Source organism: Camelus bactrianus, chromosome 9 (genome assembly GCF_048773025.1).
Source record: "Camelus bactrianus isolate YW-2024 breed Bactrian camel chromosome 9, ASM4877302v1, whole genome shotgun sequence".
Taxonomy (NCBI): Eukaryota; Metazoa; Chordata; class Mammalia; order Artiodactyla; family Camelidae; genus Camelus; species Camelus bactrianus.
This window is the reverse complement of record NC_133547.1, coordinates 38,552,677-38,572,644: the sequence shown is the minus strand read 5'-3', so window position 1 is coordinate 38,572,644 and position 19,968 is coordinate 38,552,677. Positions and strand designations below refer to the sequence as shown.

General features: G+C 43.6%; 1 protein-coding gene across 1 annotated transcript in view; it reads left to right on the top strand.

Annotated features, from left to right (window-relative positions):
• Positions 1 to 19,968, top strand: part of VAV3 (vav guanine nucleotide exchange factor 3) — a 334,983-nt gene that overhangs the window by 146,936 nt on the left and 168,079 nt on the right. Inside the window, exons 3-9 of the mRNA XM_010945807.3 lie at positions 1,083 to 1,141; positions 3,554 to 3,619; positions 8,783 to 8,891; positions 10,615 to 10,707; positions 12,950 to 13,018; positions 14,859 to 14,962; positions 16,268 to 16,367. Coding sequence (XP_010944109.2) covers positions 1,083 to 1,141; positions 3,554 to 3,619; positions 8,783 to 8,891; positions 10,615 to 10,707; positions 12,950 to 13,018; positions 14,859 to 14,962; positions 16,268 to 16,367 — 600 coding nt within the window. The remainder of the gene's footprint in view (positions 1 to 1,082; positions 1,142 to 3,553; positions 3,620 to 8,782; positions 8,892 to 10,614; positions 10,708 to 12,949; positions 13,019 to 14,858; positions 14,963 to 16,267; positions 16,368 to 19,968) is intronic.

Below are 19,968 nucleotides of genomic sequence, written 5' to 3'. Positions count from 1 at the left end.
ACCTTTTTTAAAAATTCTTATTCTATTCAGTAGAACCTCTTTAAAGTTTACTTAGAGAATTAGGACAAATTATATCTATTATCATAGAAACAGGCTTCATGTGAAAAAACACTGAAGCTCACTGGCTTCCTCACTAAGTCTTTGAAAGAGATGCTGTTGGGTACCAGTACCTTTGCTAGCTACTGACGGTAAAGCTGCCGCAGGGTGCCCTGAGGGCTAGGTACTGAAGATCTTCAAGAAGAATTTTTGAGACAGATACAGATAATCAAGGGTAATTTAGGAAATTCTGTTTCTGAAAATACTCAGAACACGGCAATTTTCTCAGAGTTGGCAATTATAAAGAACAGCTACCATTTAAACACTTTACATGCATTTTTAATTCTTATAACAATCTACTGATGATGAATAATCTAACTTAATTATTATAGGCAGTATCTGGATGAGAAAACGGAAACCCAGAGGAGTTAAATAGTTGGCCTGAGGTAATACGGCGAATAAATGGTGAAGTCAGGATCAGAACCCACGTGGTTCGGCTCGAGAGCCCATCCTTCAGACCACTTTGCTGTACAGCAGTGCTGACCGGTAGAACTTTCTGTGATAACAGAAATGTTTGGGGTCCGTGCAGTCCAGTACCATAGCCACTAGCCACACGTGGCAACCGAGCACTTGAAATGGGGCTAGCACAACTTAGAAACTTAATTTTTTGTTTGTAAACTTTTTATTAATTTAAGTAGCCTCGTGTGGCTAGTGGCTGTGGTTTTGGACAGTGCAGCTTTATCATTCATCGTGTAGGAGTGGAGATGTGAGACCTTTAGGATGACCCTGTCTAACTCCTTGCTTTTACTGATCCAGAAACTGCAAACCAGATGGTTGGTGCCCTGCTTAGAGTCATAAAGTGAAAGAAAGGGGCAAAATTATAACCCAGGTTTTTATCCTTTTCAGTTACAGCTCTTCCCCTTCCGCACTTTGTTTACATTTCTGCTGCCATTGTTAATAGGAGATTGTAAAACTCCTTTTTCCAGAAAAATGTTTTTTTTTTTTTTCTGAAATACACGTCCTGTGAATACTTTCCTCTTTTTCAGGTAATAGAAACATTATCACGACTTTCTCGCACTCCTATAGCATTGGCCACGGGAATCAGGTAAGCTAGTTTCTCAGTGGGTCATGGGTCCCACTCAGTTCCATGAAATGATTATTTATCGAATGGTTACTTCTTGTAAAGCAGTGTGCATACGGGGACCGAGTCCCATTCATGCAGAGTGCCTGGTATATAAGGGCCCAGGACACGTCTGAAATTTATTGAGCAAGTAAGAATTTATTCATAGACCTGAATAAGATGCGTTGGCTAAAATTGTTCTCAATTCACTGGTGACTGTCACTGATAGTTTTTTTTTTCTTTTACTTCCTCTAACATTACTATACACGTGATTCATCAAGATAAACATAAATGCTTACTTAAATATTTTAAAAGATATTGTTGCATATTTATATCCTGTAGGCCATAACAGTAAGTCACAGCTTTTAGGAGTTTAAGAAATAACCAGACAAGTATGAAATATGTGTACAAAGATGTGTATTGAAAGCTTGGCACCAAATGAAAAACTTGAAAGTACAGCTGACCTTTGAACAACGTGGAGGTTGGGGCATCGACCGTCTACACAGTCAAAAATTCGAGTGTAACTTAGAGTCGGCCCTTTGCATCCTCGGTTCCTCCGCATCCGTGGTTCCAACCAACCACGGATTGTGTAGTATCGTAGTATTTACTGATGAAAAAACCCCACATTTAAGCCGATCTGTGCAGTCCAAACCCTGCTGGCCAACTGTAAATTGGTTAAACAAATTATTCCCTCTCCGTGCACTGAAGCATTATGCAGTCAGGAAGCGCAGAAGCGTAGGTGTAGATGTTGTGTAAGCCTTTTCTGCTTAAAATACTGCATTGTCAAGTCGGATCAGTCAGAAAGCTGCATTATTAGTACCGTTAGAAATACAGAAAGTCTCAGCAGCCACGCAGCCAGACCACGTGGAGATAGAATGGGTCTCATCTTTCACCTGGTTTTCTCGGGGTTCCATAATTCAGTCTTCAGCCATTATGGTTCCCTATGACCTGTGTCTCTTCTGTTGCTTCCATTTTTCTGTGTCCATCTCACATTCAGATTCTGAAAGAAAGGATCCAGGCATGTCTCACAGGACTGACTGATCAGCAGTGGCGGGGCAGCCCCGTCCCTGGGTACAAAGCGCGGGGACCTAGGGGAGGGCACCCTACAGACCCTTTCTCAGAAATGGGCCATGATTTAGGCAGCTTCCTACAGAAGTAGTCTGTAGGCTTGGATGAATGTTCCACGCCTTGTGGTTTTCTCTTCAGTACATGATTATCTTTCCGCGTCAACATATATTTTATGTTACATACAAACAGCAGATTTTGAAATAGCATGATTTTTTAAAGTATATATTGTTGATTCTGAAAGGATATATGTTAGAAGGGTTTTTTCCTTTCCAATTTTTCTTATTTATATTTTCAATTTTTTTCTACACTGGACTTGTATAGGAGTATAATAAAATGCTTCAAAATTTATTTAAAACAAGATTTTGAAACGGGCATTTCTCACACATTTTAATTTATTTGAAAACTGGGTGTTCCTCAGATGCCTTAAGTAGTAAGTTAATCCATAAATGATTGTGAAAGTATTTCAATATACTAAGTATAATTATTTAGTAATTATTTAGTGCTTATGTGCTATTTGAATGGATCTTCTTGTTTTTATGAAACATATGACATATTGTCTGCGTATAAAGAAAGGGTAAAACTTTTGGTACTAGAGTATAATTACTGTGATTTTATTAGACATAAATTAGGGCATTATGTTGGTGTTACAAATAAAGTTCATAGCATGGGGCAAAGCAAGAAACCAATGGCTAGGAATAGGGAATAAATTAGTAATTTCCTTTGACCAGGGGACAAAGAAAACAGTGCACTCTCCCTGTGGCCTGTTTGACTCATTTGTCCAGTCGATGAAAATAGAAAATGCAACTTACATGGCTTATAGTCTGAGTAGAGAAGTGTATTGGGGCAGTGGTCACACATAGAGGACATGGCATTTTTGTCTCCTCATTTTCATCTACACTAGGGAACCAAGTCATGCTAGGATGATTGTCACCAGATAATTTGTCAATCAGATCAGATTCCATAAGGGAAAAGTCACGATTGCTGCAGGCAAGGGCCGCACGGCCCCCTGTTCTGTAAACTGGGGAGCCTGCAGGTGTGTGGCCGGTGGGGGACCAGGTGAGCCCATTAGCATGTCCACAACTGCTCACAGGACTGCAGCCACCCACGCTGATTGCTGCAGGTGACTGGGGTGGCACGTACCACGGCCTCCCTGGGGGACCCCAGACACAGCCATGGGGCAGGCCCTGTGGGAGAAGCCCGGACGGATGTCGTGTTAAATGTGGTGACTGAACCGAGCGCTTGGCAGCAGCTGAACTTGTACATTTAGTGAGAGGTTAACGCCCAGCCTGCTTGTTGCTTATTCACCTTTTTTGTTCCCCTCCCTCCCAGGCCCTTCCCAACGGAAGAAAGCATTAACGATGACGACGTCTACAAAGGCCTGCCTGACCTGATAGAGTACGTTGAGCATTTTCTGCCACATCGCACTACTGCCGATTTCTGCATCCTCTGTGGATTTTAACCAGGGGTGTTAAGATAGCTCTCTGAAGGGGGAAAGTGGCTTAGTGATTAAGACACGTAAGAATTAACCTCAAACTCCTGATGGGAAGGGTCACAAGAAAATGTGCTCCAAAAGGCCTTTAATTCCCACTGTGTGTCCTGCCTTGTACAAGTCTCTCTGGAGAGTCAAGAAACAAACGGCAGTGAAGTACCATTTGGAAGTTTCTCAAAGGCGTAGTAGAGGTGGTAGATAAGCCTGCAATCAGGCAAGCAAGAAACAAAGAGAGAAGTGGAATCTGCCGCCGGGCTTATAGCAGGACTGACGGCACTGCTGAGGAAGGGTGAGGTTAGCCTGGGCTGGAGTCATTCAGGGATGCTGTATTAGACAGTGTTGATTCTAAACAGAGGATCCTTTGGGGCTTTATCGTTGAATAGTCAGGAGAGGCTGAAGGTCCTTGCAGCTGATTATCTTATGCTGATTGAGTGACTTGTGCAGATTACAAATAAATATAAAACCTGATCCTTACTCCTCAGGGAACCAGTGTCAAAAGATCGGGTATGTTTGCAAAGAATTGTAATAAGACATAGATTATGCTCCAGGAGAGATTCAGATCCTGTGGAAATTCATCCACTTATCCGTCCTAATGCCCCAGCGCATGGAGCTTGTTCTTGCTCTAGGACTTTCATGCTTGGTGTTCTCTGCCTGCGTGGCTGACCCCTCAGCATTCAAGTCTTTGCTTAGCTGTCCCTCCCTGCGAGGCCTTCTGGACGACCCTGTCTAAGATTGGCGCCCCCCTGCGCTTGCTCTGTGTTTCTTTGGTGCTCACCTCTGTCTGAGGCAGTCTCGGTGTCCTTCCTTTATTGTCTGTCTCCTTATTAGAAGGTCAACTACGTGAGGTCAAGGTCTTTACCTTGTTCTTGGCTATCTTCCTAGAACTTCAACGTCTAGTAGGTCCTCAGTATTGCCTACTTTCTGAATAAATAGACCAGAGCTGCGTTAAGCACCTGCTCTTTTGCAGGCATGATGCTTCAGGCGGGAGCTCTGTCATAAGACCTCTGTCAGTCCCTGGGGACTGACTGAATGCACGTTTCTGCGCTAACCCTGTTCCACCCGCCCTCTCATGTTATGAGGTCGTCACTGCTATCACCGCATTTACACGAGAGAAAACTGAATCTTGAAAAGCAAAGTAACTTGCTGAAGATCATATCGCTAGTGAATAATCGTCTTTGGACTTGAACCCAGGCAGCTCCTATTCTAAAGTACGCACCGCACTGACTCCCAGAAGCACCTGACTTGCCCCTCCAAGGACTTGCGGTCGGAGAGCATCGTGACAGGACCACGGGGGTGACCGGCAGCTCGTGCCCGAGGCGGCTGCATTGGGTGGGCTTCGAAGTCTTGTGTTTTATATGTATAGTAAGAATGTCTTCTTATCTCTTCTCAAATTCTCCAAGAACTCACTAATCTTAAGCAGTGGAGTTGCTGGCTGTCTCATTGAATTGGCTACAATCGTCATAAAGTGACTGTGAGGTTACTGGCAGTATAATCAAATTCTTCAAAGTATTAGAAAGAATCTATTATTTCCAGTGCTGTAATGACGCTCTTTCTTAACCCCCACCAGTGGTCACTTAACGCCTACTAGTTTTTATAGTCATTCTCATGATGCCAGGATAGATCCTGTGAGGAGGTGTGTCTGGAGAAGACTTGGGCCCCCACGCTGGCTGCTCCGAGTTGCAGCTCGGGCTCTGGGAGGCACGTCTGCTCCAGCTCGCCATCTGGTGGTGGGAGGTCCAAATGCCGTGCGTTTCCTGCGAAGGCTTGCTTTTGAGTTTGCTGTGATGGCTTGATGTTCAGCCTTAGCTTTGTTATGATCTCCAGGGGCTCATCTAGTTCACACTAACCTCTGGGGGTGAATAGCCTGAAGGGAAGCCCCCAGGACACGCACTGGTCTGCTCCCCACTGCAGAGGGAGTCGTTCTCCCCTCGCGTGGAGAGAGGCAGACGCAGGACGGCGTGGGGGGCGTGTGAGACGGCTGAGCTGTGCAGGGTCCTCGCTCCTCCAAGGTGTATGCTAAGGGGTCACACATGACTGTATACAGGCGGCCTGGACACTGGATAATTAATACAGGCTGCTGTTGATTTATTGACCATCTTGAAGAATCACAGGTCCTTCTTTCCTCCCCACTTGTTCACTTTATGCAAATCAGAATTTATTGACCGAACTGTTGGTGAGAAAAACAGCTTTGGTATGGGACTGAACAACAAAACCCGAACTGTTTTAGCCCAGTCTCAGTGTGTGTGTGCACGTGTGTCACTCCTGTAGTTCTCAGAGAAAAATCTGCATTTATCCATGTGCTCCTCTCCCCACCCTCATGGGAAATAGCAAAAAATAAAAAATAAATTAAAAAAAAAAAGAGAGGGATAGAGAGAGAGACTTAAGCAAGATGATGGAGTTTTTGCTTGGTAGTTATTTTGGGTTTTTTTGGTTTTGTTTTTATTTTGTTTTGGTTTTTGTTTTGGTTTTTTTTTGGTTAGGGGCGGCGGTTGGAGGGTCAGAGGCAGGAGAGCTGGGGTTAAGAATGCCAAAGAAGTGGATTTCACAGCCTGCTTTCCTTCTGAACTCATCAGACTTTCCTGTCCTTTGCTGAGTTACAGAAAGTGCTCGAACCAGTTTAACTGCCCCCACCCCGTGCTCTCAGGCTGGGCTGCCTGCCTAAGCCCCTCAGTGTGGAAACTGGAGATGCCAGTGTGACTCACCATCTCCCCAGTTTTCCTAAGTAGAAAGTCTTTCACTGTCCCTGGTTCTCCCCGTCCTGCTTGGTCCCCAGGTCTGGTTGGCTCTACCTGACAGCCTCCAAAGTCTCTGTTTCTCGCCACATCTGCCTTTTCCCGAGTTACGGCGCTCGTGACCTCTCCCCACAGTATCTCCTTTCTTGGCTTTCTGATCCTCCCTGCCTGTCTTCTTGACCCTTCACCCCACCCCTCTAAATGCCCCGTGGTCCCCAGATGCTCAGGTAAGGCCGAGCTCACAGAGTGCAAGGCCCTTCTCAGTTTGGTTCAGCTCTTCCCCTGGGGCTCACCTGACTCACCTGGGCATGCTGGACGGGACGCCCCACTTCGTGCTGTGGACCCTGCACTGGGCACGCTGGACGGGACGCCCCTCTTCGTGCTGTGGACCCTGTACTGGGCATGCTGGACGGGACGCCCCACTTCGTGCTGTGGACCCTGCACTGGGCACGCTGGACGGGACGCCCCTCTTCGTGCTGTGGACCCTGTACTGGGCATGCTGGACGGGATGCCCCGCTTCATGCTGTGGACCCTGCTCTGGGCACGCTGGACGGGACACCCCACTTCATGCTGTGGACCCTGCACTGGGCACGCTGGATGGGACGCCCCCCTCACGCTGTGGACCTTGAGCACTGCTCTGCCTTTGCACTGTTCACGTCCATTGTCTCGGTGCTCTTCCCGTCTGTCTTCTCATTCAGTGTGTCACCCCCGAGGGTGGAAACTGTCGGCCTCTTCTGCAGCTCTGTCTCCTGGAACATAGCATTGACTAAGCAAATATTCATTGACTAAATTAGTGAAGACATTCAAGATCCAGGCTGTGAAGGCTCCCCTGACTTCATTCGTCGGAGCTCCTCTCGCTCTGTCCTCTGCGCGTGTAGAATGATGTGTTGATGTGCTGTTCTCCACGCTGGCCCCTGGGAGGGTCCTGGGACTTCACCCCTGCACTGCTGGCACTCACAGGTCCTGCACTCCGCACAGTCTTAGTCAACACTAGGTGGTGGGTGGGCGGGCAATCCTGGGATGATTTCCTTCCCAGAGCAGAGTTCTCGCAAGACTTCTCTTACCACCAGGTACCTCAAGGCACCTTCCTTCCTTTTGGAAGTTCGTTGCTGTCAGGGACCTCTAGATAATGCTTCACGACAAACACAGGCAACCTTGTGATCGCACCTTCTTTGAAAGATGCTCCACGTTGCAGAATGACACTTACAGTTGCAGTGTTTTCATTTTTGTCTGTACCGATTTATAATGTTCTGTCCACATGGGCCCAAAAGAAATAATAAGAGTTGGCGGTGTTGAAGGAGTTGAGTTTTTTTTTCAGGGAGATGTTACTGCTTCCTTCTAACGCATCTAAATGTACTAATCTTAGGTATTTGATGTAATTAGTTAATGGAAGCTATTTATTTGTAGGACTCTTGAGCTGCAGGGAGAAACTTAAGGAGCAGGAACAGAATGGTGACGAGTGGAAGCAGCTGTTTCTCCTTTGACTGACTAGGTTTACAATCACACATGAAGGGTTTAGGACAGACACATCTGTCTGTCACTCTGTAAGTGCTCGTGGATGTTTTAAGAAATAGGGATTATTTCCCACCGCCAGGAGACCCGCAGAAGAATTTAAATGGCTTTTAAAAATGACTTGCGGCCTGGGGACCATTTCTTGAAACAAAATACGAATAAAACAAGTAAAAGCAGAAACTGGCTGAAAGGGGACCTGTGGGGACCCTCTGAGTGGCCTTGAAAACCACTGCCCTGGATACTGAAAATTACAACCCTGCAGAAACTGATGCTTTAAAAAAGACTGTTCATAACATATTAGATCCTCCCCAACTCCCCTGTCTTCTCCGTGTTACACCCTTTAAGGCAGATGATGAAATGGAGGCCTTGACAAAGGGAAAATGGGGGGCAGCATGATAACAGCCGTGAAGGTGCTCAGAGCATAAGACAGATGGGGGGTTTAAATCCTGGCTCCGCCGTTTGCCTGGCTGTGTTATCCTGGGCAGGTCAGAGACCCTTTTGTCCTCCCCAAGTCCTCATCTCTAGAACTGGTCAAGGAATAGTGCCTCCCTGGTAACACAGCCAGAGCTGGGCCCAGGCAACCTGGGTGAGACGATCGTGGTGCCCAGTGAATGCTGGCTGTCCCTGCGGGCCCCAGGGGTTCTGCTGTCATTTGTCCTTGTTCTTAGTAGGAGGGGCAGAGCTGTGAAGGAAGCCTTTGACTCTTTCCACTCTTTCTATGTGATTTCCTCCCTGGATTTTCTACCGAAATCCAGCCAGCTGTTTCTCACCATCGAATTTATTGCGTGGCAGAAAATGACGTTCGCATTATCCCCTCTGTTGCAGTGAAACCCGTGCGGAGGACGAAGAGGGCCTGTACGACTGTGTGTACGGGGAGGACGAAGGTGGTGAGGTGTACGAGGACCTGATGAAGGCAGAGGAAGCACAGCCGCCCGTAGGCCTCTCACTTGCCTGCTTTTTACGTTACTCTGAGTATTTTTTAGGAAAGTGACTATTTGAAGGGCTAATGAATATCATTACTTATGTAACTTCTGCTGGGGTAGTTTTTTGTTTGTTTGTTCTTTTATCTTTCCTTGCTCATAACTATGTAACCATGGCTCGTTACTGCATCTGGAGACATAGGAACGTGGCATTTTATAGTTCAGAACAACCATAGGGGGTCTCTGGTCTAATCGTTTCATTTTACTAGTAAGAGAGCCGAATCTGAGTAAGTGACATGTCACCCCCTAAATAATGGCAGAGTGGCAATAGAACATAATTTCGGGGTAATCGTGAAATTGCATTGTTATGAAGGGAAATCTCTTTTACCAAAGCAGGTAAATCTACTTTAAATTTGATGTAGCATAAAATATATGTTAAATCGTATTTCTCTTTGTTAGGGGTTGATAGGAGATACTTCTCCTTTCGTTTCATTGTAGGTCTCCTAGCCTTTATACTATATTATAAACTTAGTTTCACATGTCACCATAGTCAATGTGAGCCCACAAAGCTTTGTCTGCCGCTAAAGTATCTAAAACATTCAGAATTACTTTGAATGATTTTCTCAATTTCTGTAATTTGAAATGGAAAAAAAAAAAAAGATGAGTTGCTTAGCATAGTTGTTTTTTTTTTTTAAATATGAAAAGCTTTCTACATCTGCTGAGTGGTAGTTGAGGCTCCTCCCGTGCTCTGGTGAGTCCACTCAGCATCTTTGTCTGCTTACATTTAATAAAAGCCTGGCAGGTTGTCAGGGGCCCAGACAGGGAGGTAGCTTCTGTGGGATGGAAACAGGTGTCCTGGCCTGTGTTTGAAATGCCATGATGTACGCTTTAACCCGGCGCACGAGCTGACGGGACGCCCCTGGCAGCGTTTTAAGAGTGAGGTGACAGAGTATCATCTGGACCTCCTTTAAACTGCTTTGAGCACCAGCAGATGCTGTATCGTCCTTCCCGGGGTCGGTCGTCCCTCAGCTGATGGCGCTTGTGTGGTGCAGGGTTAACGGTGATGATAGATTCGTGCCCGGGGCCCTTCCTGTGGACTCCTCAGGGTGTTAAGCCTCTACATGGGTCATCTCATTTACAGCTCCTTGGGCTGGGGACTGTAATTCTATTTTATAGATGAGAAAACAGACACATAACAAGCTAATAACAGTAAAACTGGGCCTGGAGCCCAATTCTGACTGATCCCAGAACCTTTGGTCTTCATGCTGTGTCCCTCTGCCTTCAGTCTGAAACTCGTAGTAAAAGAGCCAAACACCAAGATGTTAACTCTTGAAAAACTATTTTAAGGTTTTTACTTACCAAATATCCTTTTATTGTTTTTGCAGCTGTTTCTACAGCACTTGTAGAGGATGCTGTGCACTAAGAAAGTGATATTAAACACCATTCCTGATGTTTCCACATTCAGTAACATTTATAATAAAATAGACGTTTCAATTTAAAGAGTGTCCCTAGACTCAAAAGTTTATTTTTGATTATCTAAAACTTTTTCATTTTCATTGTTCAAATTTCTTTAAAAAGCAAACATACTTTACAAACACAGTTAAATATATCTTTCAGTTATGTGTTTTATTAGAATGGAATGCTTAGAAAAATCAATAATTTTGATTTCTAGCTTCAGCCAGAGTGTTAATACATGAATTTGGTTAAATAATTTAAATTTGAAAATTCTAATTGCAGAAATGTCCAGAAAATGATATACGAAGTTGCTGCCTAGCAGAAATTAAGCAGACGGAGGAAAAATATACAGAAACATTGGAGTCAATAGAAAAAGTAAGTCATCGGGTGTCATTCTTGATGGTCAGGTACCACCTTGTATAATTAATGTATTGGGCTCAAGGTCGTTCTGCTGTGTCTGTGTGTTGTGATTGTCTGTAGAACTTCGGGTTTAAAGATCTCAAAGCAGATTTATTCATCCCACAACTGTTTATTGATTTCTCAGTACCTAAATGGTACTATTCTAGAGACTGAGGATATAGCAGTAAACATGACAGAACTCTGATTTTCATGACACCTTCTCTCTTGTGGGAGGGTTTATAATTTAAGTAAATAATATGCCAGGTGGTGGTAAGTCCTCTGAAGAAAAACAAGGCAGAGGAAGGGGATAGAAGGTGATGGGGGAGGCTGGTATTATCCTGTGCAGAGTGGTAATGGACGGCCTCTTTGATCAGATCCTATCTAAGCAGACAGCTGAGTGAATTGAGGGAGCAAGCCACGTGGTGGCCAGAGCTGACAGTCCGCGGGGGACAGGCCCTCAGATGGGACGGTGTTCAGTGTGCTTCCAGGAACAGCAGGAGTCCAGGTGGCCGAAGCAGAATGAGTGAAGGGAGCAGTGAGATCAGAGGGGTGGTGAGCCCCTGGGTCACAGAGGGGCACACAGAGCATCTGGCTCAGAGCTGGAGCAGTTTGAGTAGATGTGGTCTGATCGAATGTAAGTTTTTAACAGCTCTTTCTGACTCTTGTCAGGCAGGGGAGGAAACTGGAAAAAAGTGAGAAGGATATTGCAGTAATTAAGTTGACAGAAAATGGTGGTATTGGTAGAGGTGGTAGGGAGTGTCCAGATGCCGAATAAATTTTGAAAGTAGAGCTGAGTGGAATTTATGATAAATTAGGTAAAGGAGGTGTGGAAAAGAGCAATCAAGAATGCTAGGGTTTTAGCATGAGTAACTGTGTGGATGGTCAGGATGAGGACTGAGATGGGGAAGGACAGGTTTGGGAACCACCAGTCTATCAGGACCCAGTAAATTTGCAATACCTGTTAGCTTCCCTGGGGATGCGTTGAGGAGGAAGTGAGAGGGAAGAGTCTGACATCAAGAGGAAGGGGTGACTCAACATACAGATTGGGCCATTGTTGCCCTGGGGTGGTGTTTAAGGCCGTGGCCCTTGATGGGATCACCAAGGGAGTGACTGTTGATGGAGGTGTGAGGCCACCTCTGCTGCCCTCCACATTTGCAGGTTAAGAAAATGGGAACCAGGAGAACCTTTTGGGAGTTTAAAAAAAAGAGGTGAAGGTGTGGAAGACTTGTTCAGGAGAACGAGAGAGTAAATGTGCTGCGATGATGTAGGACTGCGGACTTAGTTGGGCTTTGCGGTTATATTTTAAATAAGAACATCAGTATAGTTCCTGTTTAACTTTTTAGGTACAGAGGCAAAATATATAGCAAGCTGGGTGTAACCCAGGGTGTTCATTTTTCCTCAGTGGAAGAGGAGAGGATCAGGGTATATGCAGGGAAGGGATTCTGATGATGCCCGTAGGGTGTGAACTGGGTGAGAAAGGAGGTGAGGACATGGGGGACGTGGGCTGGTCAGTGGACTGGCAGACCCAGTGGGGTTGAAGAAGTCCTTGAAGGAATGAGCTGGAAAGGTGGGAGGGCAGAGGTCAACACTGGTGCTGTGGAGCCTTTGCAGGTGTCGGTGCTGGCAGGGTCTTGGGATGTGACCATGGGAGCAGCTGAGCTAGGATGGGACACAGATTATTGGAGTTCAAGGAACTGAGAGGCCAGGCTACTGGAGGGATCATCGGCACAGGTGCTGAGATGGCCGAAAATGAGGGTGGGAGGAATAATGGGAAGAGATGCAGCCGGCCAGGAGCTGCAGTTCTCAAGGGATGAAGGGGAATGACCCATAAATTGCATAAGCAGATTATTGAGCTCAGGGATCTAGAATCTCCACAAAGCATATGAGGGATGTTTTGTCTTAACCCTCAAATACATCTCCAAAACATTACCATTTTTTCCAGTTCAGCTAATGGTGTTCTCTCTCCCTCTCTTTTTTCCCCCTTACTTTCAGAAGCAGTTGTAGCCCAGATCTTTTATTTGTACTTAAAATGTATTAACTATTTATGTCTTTATATTTCTGTTCAAGTATAATACCTTCACGGTAGTTCTTTTTTCTCAGTATTCATAATATTGATAAACAGTTAACTCTCCATAAATATTTATTGCTTGCTGGTGAAAACTGTCACATACATTAGGATAAGTTGTGCTTAATGATTCTTCTCTCTTCTCTCTGGTAGTATTTCATGGCACCGTTAAAAAGATTTCTGACAGCAGCAGAATTTGATTCAGTGTTCATCAACATTCCTGTAAGTAAAAATGCGCGAGCTGACATTCTATAAAATCCTCATTTTCTTCTTGACTCCCCATTTTAACATTCTCCTGTTTTCTTTAAGAATTTTGACCCGATTATTATTATTATTATTTTTTTGCCTCCTGAGTTCTTATAGTCTTATTCTATTCTGGAAGTAACTGATATGTCATATTGTCAGCCAAAAGTCCACCAGGGTGTATGCTGAACACAGATGGATAAGATTCATGTGTTACCCTGCACTGCTCATCATGACACGGTGTCTCAGTTAATCCCTGCTTTTACTGTCTCTTCACCTTGTGGCCGTCCCCTTCTGCCCCACTCCCTGCTCTCATGTTCCTCCAGCCCCCGGACCCCTTCTTGCAGACACTGTCCTGGCTCCATCCGGCTCCATCCACTTCCCGCCATTCCTGCACTTCCTTGACCTCTGCTTTGTGATGTTTTCCGTTTCCAGATGTGTCAGCCTAAACTCCCATTTCTGAAATACACTGTTTCCTTAGGATTTAACAGTCCATTTTAATGGTAAGATGTGAGGAGCTTTTCTTCACATTTATGTAAGCATTTCAGATTTCAGGATACTGTACAATTATCTGACAACCCTAGAAGGATACTTACCCAGAAGCAGAGAAGCAAGCCAGTGCTAAACCCTGTGAGGTCTTGCTAGGCAAGACTCAACGTTCTTAGACCTCCAGAACAGGCTTTGTTTTAACATACAGCTTTTATAGACAGTATATAAGCGTTCATGTACAGGCTGGCTTGTATCAGTTTTGATTCTTTTAGATTTAGTGTTGCTGTGCACCAGGCAGTTAGCTGTGGCATGCTGTCCTTGTTCCTGATTTTGGCCAAAGGAAGACGTTCTTACTGATTTCTGTGAAGGAAGAGGAAGGTCACAATATCAAACGAACATTTAGCATAAAACAAACCACACATTCTAAGAAGAGGAGGCTCTTGAGCCATCTAAGTAGGCTCGCTGTAGCTTAGGACCCACTTGACAGTCCTTATTCTTGGGGCTTTTCCACGTTCCTCAAAAAAAATAGCAACAGAGCCAACACATTCATGTTTCACTCCTGCCTACCGAGGAAAGGCACGCAGAGATGTCAGTGTGTGCTCCAGGGTACACGGGAAGGGATGGAGGGAGAAATGGCACCTTGACTCAAATCTCCTCATTTCTTGGCTGTGACGCGTATTTACCATCTCACTGGAAATTACTTGCTTATCAGGAAAAATGGGAAATTGTGACTTTTGAGTTGCCCCGGTGCACTGCCTACTACAATTTATTTGCTGCTTATTTGTGCCATTAGTTGTCTGGTTTTGAGTAATTTAGTCTGATTATTGTTAGCTTAGCTCCAGGACACCACTAATTGACCAGAGTACAAATCTGCGTTTTTATGTCCCAAGGACAGGAATCATTACTTTATCCTGTCAATACAGCATTAAGCACTTGGATGGTTTTATTTAAAAATTTAAAGTGATTATAAAATGAAAATGAACTGTACATATTTTTATACAAGGAATAAATTACCCTTTAATAACTAGTGAGATAATTTCTTTTTCCACAGGACACTGACATTTCAAGTTGGATCTGAAAATGCTATTTCCCATGCACGTGGCCTGTCTTCCTCTCTCCGCCCCCTCCTCCTTCCTCCCCTCCCTCTCCTCTTATCTTCCTCTCTCCCTCCCCCTTTCCCCCCTTTTACTGATGGTAGCACGTGTATATATTGAGGGAATTCGGCATATCCTTGAATATCTAGCAGTGCTAGGAATGCTGGGCCCCAGGTGATTTTTGTTTTTTTTGGTTCTGATTCCTAATTTCCTTTGCCATTGTTTTCTTTTCTCAGGAACTTGTGAAAGTTCACCGAAACCTAATGCAAGAGATTCATGATTCCATTGTAAATAAAAATGACCAGAACTTGTATCAAGTCTTCATTAACTACAAGGAGAGGTAACTTTTGGATTTCAGATTTTGTGGCTATTTGTTTGTAATTACAGTGAGGGTTAGTATTACAATTGCACAAAACTGGCTCTTACTACAGTTTATTAAGATCCTACCTGGGTAGTAATTAGAACATGGCACAATTAATCTCAAGGCGATAGTTGAAGTCTATATGTGTATCAAGAAAAAAAAAAGGTTTCAGGCTTTTGCGCTGAAAGTCAGAAGGTGCAGGATTTTGTACAGAACTGTCACCCTGGAGTCCTGGAGTCTCCAGGAAGGCGTTTTTAACTCTGAGCCTCCTTTTTTCCACCTGTAAATGTTAGGGCTGGATTAGCTGGTACCTGCTGCTTTTTCCAACTCTAATATTTTATAATTCTCTATTTTGGAGCATTAGATTCACAGCCAAAATCAGTTTCCCTTTCTGAGTTTGAAAAAAAAAAAAATCTTCTGAACAACTCATATGAATTAGAAGTAACCAAGGAATTTGCTTAAAAGGCAGTTCTCTCTCTTAAAATGAAGTGCCGTAGTCTAGTTCTAAAAAGTGGCTAATGAATTGCTTTGCATCAACATTAGATAAACATTAACGTAGTAGTTCCCTCCCACCCCCCCCCCAACCCCCCAGCCCAGCCGAGTTAAGAGAAACACTAAATCAGCCAGGCTCTGCGAAAATCAAAGCCGGTCTTACTCCAGAGATGCCCTTCCTGAAGCAGACGCCGACCCCGTGCAATACGAGTTACCTTCTGTCCAGCCCAGCGCAGGCTTCTCAGTCCCACTTTCCAGATAATGTATTTTTCTTAATTAAAAAGTTGGAAGGACTAGGAGGTTTATTAACGAGTGGAGTTTAAGTAGTGACTACAGTGAAATCGCAGCAGAAGATAAAACTGCTCCTGAGTGAGCGTAAACAGTGAAGAAGTTGATCTCTAATAGGAAGTTAAACAGATGTTTTATTTTGTTTTTGGTGTATATGTTGTATCAAACAGTATTAACAGTCATCACGCCAGTTTGTAACATCTACCTGCTGTAAAGTTGTATGTGGAATCAATCCTGTTCAAATTTAGAAGTAAAAAAACAGTCGTCTTTAATACCATAAGTATGAGTGACCCTCATTCCACGACTGTATGTATGATGTGTGTTAAAAAGAAATGAGTAAATTGCCCGGGGTGACCGAGATAGGGAGAGGGGCAGGACGAGCCAGATTTACTGATTATTCCTAACATGGGTTTAAATAGATTGAAAATTCTACCTCTTTCCTCTTCCACTTTATTCTTGCCTTTTTGTCCTACAGATTTCTTCCTCTCTCTTCTTCCCTTTCAGGTTGGTTATTTATGGGCAGTATTGCAGTGGAGTGGAGTCAGCCATCTCTAGTTTAGACTACATTTCGAAGACAAAAGAAGATGTCAAACTGAAATTGGAGGTGCCTGTTTATTTCCTGTTTCTATATGACATAGAGTAAAAGAAACCAAAAACATGTTCCTTTTCGTGATCAAAGCAGCAACAAATTTCCCGTGCGTCCTATGTATAATTTGATGTCAGTTTTATAAAATGTTTTAATACATAGCTCTATAAAGTAATCATATGGCAGTGGTAATAGCAGTAGTAAGATAGAAGCTTTATGGCTCCTTTACATGCATTATCTCATTAGAGCCTCATGACTTTGTGAGATACATACAGTTAATTTTCCTGTCTATGGGTGAGAAAGCCAAGGTTTAGAGAGATGATGAGTAATTTACCCAGAGTAGTAAAAGGTACAGGGTGAGTGAGATATATGTGAGATAATGTATATGTAGGTTTAAAATGTTTATTTAAAATATAAGACATTTAGGGGCAGGTGTATAAAAAGGGAATGGATATTGCCCATAAAAAGGAAGACTAGACAGACATGTAATAGGATTAAGTAGAATGTGAGAGGCATTAATTGAAAGGGCTTCATGAGTAAGGCTGAGTGGTCACTTCAGTAAGTAGAGTTAGACAGTGGAAGATTTCTCTGAAGGGTTAGCGTTTAAGATCGGTCACTGAAGAATGGGGTGAATCTTGACAGATGAGAAAACACATGGGGCTTTAAGAATTGGTATGTCTTGACCAGAAGAGTCGGGAAAGTTTGAGAAGTGCAGAGCAGACTAGTGTAAACAGCACGTGGTGACAATGGAAAATAAGTCTGGAATCTGTGTTAAGTTTGTTGTTTTTTTTTTTTTTTTGTGCATCCTTTTTTTGCCCCCACAAAAAATGTTTGCACTTTCAAGAAAACTTCTGAAAAATGATATTTGTGTGTTATGTGAACTATCATCTCAAATATCTTGTCCATATGTTTGGATTTTCTTAAGTTTCAGGTAGAGATACATAGTCAACTGTTAGGTGACAGTGTGGCCTAGCCGGCTCTCTCTCATCCTCTCTGCTGCTCTTTGTTCGGTTTAGCAATGAAGTCAGGTGATGGACAGGAGAAAAAGTAGCAGATGATTTACAAATCAGAACTCCTTCACTGTTGTAGCATATCTGGTCTGGCTTCGTAACTCCTAGTTCCCACCAAAGGGAACTATTGGTTAGAAGGTTTGCACGTCGACAGGCTGCCAAGTAACTGCACTAACTCAGTGTCATAGATCTTTCTTCCTTACTTCTTACAGTCCCTGGACGATGTGGACCTTATGTCTAGAGATGGCTTGAGTCCCTAAATGACATCCTTACAATCTTGTTAGCCTAAGGGTCCCCCACTCCTTTTTGGAGAGTAGGGCCTCATAAGCGTAGAACTGTTAGCCACCTTGACTTAAAATATGATGGTGAGACAGAACTTTACAACTTGCACAACTAGCTCCTGATAGAGCTACCATTAAAGCAGTTTTTGTTTTTGTTTTTTTTAAATCAAGATACATAATTCTGTCTCAAGAGAGGAGTCAGCTAGTTGTCCATCAAACCTCCATGAGATTCTTGGCATCATTTGAACGTTCCTCTCCTTCTTTCAGAGTCACTGTTGCCATCCTGCCCAGTGAGCACCCTCTGGAACTCTAGGGACACAGTTGCTGTCGTCACTGTCAGCCTTAGGGAAAGAGAGGGCCTCGGGCTGAGTTTGAAAGGCTCAGGGTGAGGTGCTGATGGTTCTCCTTTCCTCAGTTGAAACGCCCCGTTTCTCACCATCTCCCTGACTTGGAGGTACTTACTCAGATGCTCACTGTTAGTCCTCAGCACGTAGTCTTGGCTGGAACTGTCTTCTGCCAGTCCCAGCATATGGAGGGAAAGCTGCCTTATACTTGGTTTCTCTCTGCCTCCGTCTTCAAATCTTCTTTTCGGTGGTTACTTTTGCTCTTGTTGGTTTTTGTCTTTTTTCCTCCACTTTGGGACCAAAATAACATGGAGTTAAGCGTAATAGTCTTGTATCTCGCCCTACAAGCTGGCTCACCCCTATTCCGTTTTACTTTCTTCTCAGTTAGTATTGGAGTTGAGGCTAAGCACACGGCTGGATGTTTGGGAAGAATAATTTCTACCCTTTGTTTACTTTCAATGCTGGCAGGCGTTTTGGACCTGTCTCAGGCCCCCTGCTGTAGCTAATGCCAGCAGTGCTAGTTTCTTTACTTCCTGAGCCTGTAGCTTAGAACTTGAACTGATCCCCCCAAAGTTTTAAACTCATTTCCATAACATAACAAAATGAATTTTAAATGTGTAATATTTTTGTTCGTAACACTTGTTAAGGTGGCATAACATAAGAAGTGTGAGATACAACCTCAATTCCAAGGGACTTAAAATGCAGCTGGGAAGATGAAACCCGTTCATTACAATAATATTAACAGTTTGACCTCCTATTTGAGACCCACGATCCAGAACTCTGTGTAATCTGTGGAAGCAAGAAATCCGTTGAAATAGTTATCCTTCCAGTGAACCGCAGCAACTGACAAGACGTGAGCTAACACGTCAGGATGTGGCCCCAGTTCTTCGTGTTTAGGAGCTGTAGTCAAGCACTCATTAACTCAGTATGGTCTTGGAGCTAATGGTGTTTGTTTTTATAGCTCCTGATAATATATCCTCTTATGTGCCGAAAAAGCTAAGTGTGAGCAAAAGGGAAATCAGAGAGTATTTTCTTGAATACAACTCCTTCCGTGAACTGGAGAGTTCCTTGGTCTTGGATATGTAATTGTCTGAGGATTTTGGACTTGTTAGGCTGCTCACTAATAAAAATGTTTTTAGGGAACTTTTATTGTTCCTTTGAACTACACAGCAGTTATGTGAGAAACAGTAAAATCAGAAAAGCAACTTGTTCAAGGTCACACAGACAAGAGTTACCAAACTTGATTTAAATTCAGGTGTTGACACTTCAAAGTGCTTGCTTCGAAGTCATAGTTGATGTGAAAAGAGTGAACCAGTCAATACTATTTTTCAGTAAACTCTTACAAAGAGTGTGAGATTAAAAAAATAAAATCTGAGGCTTTTAGAACTTGGAATCCAGTTGTGGGTTTATCGTTTAGTAAATTTTTGGAATCAGTCGTTCCATTTCATTCATTTTAACAAATGTTTATTCAGCAAATAGTGGATTCTTAGAGATATAAAAGACATATTGGGGAAGATACTGCTTACAACAATAATTAAAAGACTCACAGGGCACAGAGAGACAGCACACGTTGGCTTACTAACAGTTTGGGTTGGGATTATTACTAACAGAAGTACAGTCTATCAAGAGGATGATGAGTTTTGCTGGAAACTAGACAAAGCACACGGCAGTTGGAAAGAACTGAATGAACCCAGCCATGATGGTGGGGAAGGAGCACGGTGGGCGTGATGAGCCGGGCCTTGTTCTTGGTGCCTGGTCCGCAGGCCTGCTTGGGGAGGCTGGTAAAAGGTAACGTGGCATGTAGGGGCAGACGCTGGAGGACCACTAGAAAAAATAATCTTCATGCGTAAAACCGTTCTGTGTATTTATTCCCATTTAGTGCTGAAATATTACAAGTTTTATTTCTTTTTTATTTTACTTGCTGATACTTCCTGTTTTTTAGAAAGAAGGATTGGGAAGAAGGAAAACAAACTATTTTTTGTCT